This window comes from Rhinoderma darwinii, chromosome 4, assembly GCF_050947455.1.
Source record: "Rhinoderma darwinii isolate aRhiDar2 chromosome 4, aRhiDar2.hap1, whole genome shotgun sequence".
NCBI classification, from domain to species: domain Eukaryota; kingdom Metazoa; phylum Chordata; class Amphibia; order Anura; family Rhinodermatidae; genus Rhinoderma; species Rhinoderma darwinii.
This window is the reverse complement of record NC_134690.1, coordinates 218,419,766-218,424,600: the sequence shown is the minus strand read 5'-3', so window position 1 is coordinate 218,424,600 and position 4,835 is coordinate 218,419,766. Positions and strand designations below refer to the sequence as shown.

General features: G+C 44.8%; 1 protein-coding gene across 1 annotated transcript; it reads right to left on the bottom strand.

Moving 5' to 3' along the window:
* Positions 1-332: 332 nt before the first annotated feature.
* On the bottom strand, positions 333-2,216 carry POU3F2 (POU class 3 homeobox 2). The gene has a single exon (XM_075864192.1). The coding sequence runs from the start codon at positions 2,086-2,088 to the stop codon at positions 916-918; it is 1,173 nt and encodes a 390-aa protein (XP_075720307.1). The 5' UTR covers positions 2,089-2,216; the 3' UTR covers positions 333-915.
* Between the last annotated feature and the right edge of the window lie 2,619 nt (positions 2,217-4,835).

Genomic DNA, 4,835 nt, shown 5'->3' with positions numbered 1-4,835 from the left:
AAAAAAACAAAAAAACTGTGCTCAATAATAACTGAATATATTATGATTTCATCCAAAGCTCCAATTCTCTGGTACAATTATTCTGGATAGACTTAACCTTCTCCTCCTCAGGACCTCAGGCCTCTTTGGTAAAATGAAGCAATCAGAGGATACATTGATTTTCTTTTCCTACTCCTGTTTTCTGCGCCTGGACACTGACTAAAAATGCAGCTTACTTAGAATATTGAAAGTATGGGATATTCCTATACTTCAGATGCAGAAAGTACTCTGGTCTTGGGTATTAGGCTGCCTATATTATGTTATAGAAGCTCCTTTTTTTTTTTTTTAGGGGGGGGGGGTGTAAATAAGAATAACACAAAATTGAAAACACGTATTTTATAACAAACGTCCACAAACACATAAGAACTTAAAACAAAGAAGAGCACTGTGTAACATGGTGTCCTTAACCCTATGGTGTCATTAACCCTACAAATTCTCCCTTTCTAGATTGACCATCAGTCTATTCATGGGTTTTGGAGGACTAAATCTTCATTGAATGGTTCATGTAAACTTCAATTTCCTTACAGTGCAAATTTAGACTCAAACATAAAGTCACCATTGTAACTTAGGGCTCCACATTAGACACACAGTAGTAGTTAGAATCATCATCATCACCATCATGATTCCGGGGGATAAAGCTAACTCTTGCTGTCACCATTGTTTATGGTGTAGACGTGGGTGGCTTCCTTTATTCTACATAAGCCCCTGACATGTACGTTGTGTATACTCACTCTACTCCATTGCCTGGGTAGTCGCCTGTAAAGGTCATAACACATCACTACACCTGCTACCAAGTATGATAGTCCAGTGAGCTGCTTTGTTCTCTCATAGTATAAAAGGACAATGAAAAGTTCTAAGTGTTGGGTGATTGAGGGTTCACTGGACAGGAGTCTGCACCCCAAGGTGTGGTGGTGTGTCTCTGCTAGCCCCATATACATCCTCTGCCCCTGGAATAGTCCCTCCTGGTGGAGTCATCCTTTTCTCTTTCTGTCTCCTGTTACAAAACCAAACTCTGACCACCTCCTTTTCTAGCTGTAGACTGTCCGCAAGTGATGTGATTTCCTGGGCAGATGGCTTGGGACACTTAAGGAAATGACTTTCCAGGGCCCCCTTTACGCTGACCTCAATGGAGGTCCTCTTTTTCCTTTTCCTGCCCTGAGCTGCTATCTTGTCTATACTGGTAGGACTTCCAGAAGACGAGTCCGCCTCTTCCAGCCACTTGTTCAACAAAGGCTTGAGCTTGCACATGTTCTTAAAGCTCAGTTGCAGGGCCTCGAACCTGCAGATGGTGGTCTGGGAGAAGACATTGCCATACAGAGTGCCCAGAGCCAGTCCAACGTCAGCTTGGGTAAATCCTAGTTTGATTCTTCTCTGCTTGAACTGCTTGGCAAACTGCTCCAGGTCATCTGAAGTTGGGGTATCCTCATCTGAATGGTCGTGGTGACCCTGGTGCTGGGAGTGCTGTTGCTGCTGCTGCTGTTGCTGCTGCTGCTGTTGCTGCTGGGACTGCTGTTGATGGCCGTGGTCGCCATGGTGGTCCTCATGGGCATCTCTCAGCCCGTGATGGTGCATGCCTTGCCCAGAGCCTGGGTTGATCATGCCATTGACCGTGAAAGTGGGCTGGGAGTAGATGAGACCCTGACCGTTGGTGGATGCCATGCTGGGCAGGTGAGCTGAGGTGGTGGTCCTCCATGCCCCTGCACTATGGTGGTTCCCGTGTGCTGGGTGCACCAGATGAGGACCTCTGCTCTGGTGCTGTAAAGTACCTGCGCTGTGCAACTCCTCCCTGCTGGGCTGCACTGTGGGTTTGATGTCCTGCTGGCCCAGGGGACTAGTGGACCAGGGTGCCCCATCCCCGTGAGACAGAGCCGTAATCCACTGGTGTGCGTGGCTCAGAGGGTGCCCATTACTCTGCAATGTGTAATCGCTCTGCACCAGAGTCTGTGCATCCCTGTATCCCGCAGCCTGCTGCATGCCACCGGGCTCCGCATGCACGATGGACGAGCTGGAGCTCAGCAGGTTGTAGTGGTTAGACGCTGTGGTCGCCATGACTCTCGGAGCCCGACTGATAGCCCTGGTTAAAGGAGCCGAGCATTTGACAGCTACTTCCCCTCGCCCCAGGCGCCCCTCTCTCTCTTCCCTCTCCTGTGTTGTCTCTGCCCCTCTCTGCCTGCAGCAGCCTGTGCACGCGTCCCTGACTCCGCCTCCCCGCGCTTTCTATTGGCTGCCTCCTCTGTGATTTACGTGGATACCATTAGCAACCGGAGACAGCCCTGTGGGCTGATTGGTTGAAAGCTCTAGACGCCCTGCCCACTCTCCTTACCAACCTGCAGATGCTGCATCCACATGGAAGAGGAGCAGTAAGAGGGATGCTGTGTACGCGGGTAGAGAGGCAGCGCTGTGCTCCTGATACTGGAAATAAAACTCTTCTTATCCCATGAACTAGTCTCTGAGTCTTTAATAGACAGCGCTGCACCTGCTCCTCTAACTCTGGCTCCTCCTGTACATAGTATATGAGTACATGCTGCCTGGGAGCAGCGGTGCCCGGTGGGACAGTGATCACCAGCAGATAAGTGGCTGCCCTGCCTACAGACACCGCTATGTGCGCCCCTTCATCCGCCTCCTCTCCCACCACCTAATCTATTCATAACCATTCTAGAGATTTAACTTTCAGATTAGCTGCTGTCAGTTGGCCGGCATTGTGCAATAGCAGCGCGACTGGTGAGCGGCGATGATGTCACTGTAATTAACGGGAATGTCATTAGGAGAGTCAAGCCGAGGAGTCAGCCGCACCGCGCAGCCAATGGCAGAGGAAGCTGTGCCACCTACACCATAGGACTGAGCCGCTGCCAGCAGGTGCCAGGCATGTAAGCATTGAAGACGGGATGCGAGTGTGAGAGAGGTCACCAAGAGGGTTATGCGGCATAATGTTCTCATGGAGGGTTAACTGGCTCATTCAAGAAACCTTCACTAATAGTATCTCACTCCAGTCATCCATCTATCTATCTATCTATCTATCTATCTATCTATCTATCTATCTATCTATCTATCTATCTATCTATCTATCTATCTATCTATCTATCTATCTATCTATCTATCTATCTATCTATCTATCTTCTAATTGTCATATCTATCTATCTATCTATCTATCTATCTATCTATCTATCTATCTATCTATCTATCTATCTATCTATCTATCTATCTATCTATCTATCTATCTATCTATCTATCTATCTATCTATCTATCTTCTAATTGCCATTATCTATCTATCTATCTATCTATCTATCTATCTATCTATCTATCTATCTATCTATCTATCTATCTATCTATCTATCTATCTATCTATCTATCTATCTATCTATCTATCTATCTATCTATCTATCTATCTATCTATCTATCTATCTATCTAATCTATTCTCCCCCAACCCCTCTTTCTGGCATTATATACACACACACACACAGATAAACAGTATGACTTGTTGCTGTCTTATCAGAGTGACAGGTAATAATGTGTTTTTTTCTCTATCGATCTGTAGAGTACACACTCCACGTGTGTCCATGTATTGCTCACACTTCTTGTGTCCCCCTCTGCTTTAACGCCACATGCCATGAGTATTGATTATTAAGAAATTCGTATAATTTCTTTATAAAACATGCATTCAATATCTATCTATCTATCTATCTATCTATCTATCTATCTATCTATCTATCTATCTATCTATCTATCTATCTATCTATCTATCTATCTATCTATCTATCTGTCTGTCTGTCTGTCTGTCTGTCTGTCTGTCTGTCATGACTGGTTGCTGTCTTATCAGATTGCCTGGTATAATGTATTTTCTCTATCGATCCTTGGTGTACACACTCCACGTGTCCCCATGTATTGAGCATTGATGAGTTACACGTCTTGTGTCCTCCTCTATTGCAACATATCACCTTGTTTACCGTTTTGATCATTTTGCTAAGATTTCCGTCATCCGCCTTGTGAATAAATAAGTGTGGACAAAGTTGTACTGAGATAAAGGACAAGTCTTGTTAATGACCCCGGATAATTCTGCATATAGGACTTAATGACGGGCACCACGTATACAGGAATCAGTGGGTGAGGGGTCAGTGATTGTCTTCTCTGGTGCAGGTGGTAATAATAATACTAGTGACTGGCAGCTGGATGTACAACATTGTGGGCATCATGGATCTACCATAGGATCACACTCTGCAAACAAGTAAACTAGACCATTGTGTCCAATCTGCTTTCTGACTGACTAATACAGATGTAGCAGAGACGAGTTTGTCATTTGAAGTTGTTTTTCACATACAGTACTGTGATTTACCTGTTGTCCTTTTGAAAACTGCAGATGAATACATCCTGATAAGACAATGAGTGGTGCCAAGGGGCAATTCAACTTTTCTACATCGGTACGACCTTGCTGGTGTATAGCAGAATGGAAATATCCCATCAATATACAGCTCTAGCCACCGAACAGAAAACCAGTAGTATCAGTCAATAGAGAAGATCAAAAGTACGATTGTTACCACCAGTATATATTATTACCAGTACATAAGCAGTATAGCACTGGTCAGCACTGGTTTCTTGCTAAATACACCTACACCCGGTGTATGGAACTATACTGCTGAATAGGCACAATTCACACACCACTTCTCCTTACATGTATGATCCAATATATTTCATCCCCTTTACTACATGCAAAATAGTATAAATGTAATTAAGTGACTGTGTGGTACCTAACTAGTCAGGCAGTGAAGTGGTTAAAACGGAGGCAGCGTATAATCACTA

What these genes read in the sequence shown, in the direction of transcription:
- POU3F2 (XM_075864192.1), bottom strand. Translation starts at nt 2,088, where the DNA reads ATGGCGACCACAGCGTCTAACCACTACAACCTGCTGAGCTCCAGCTCG.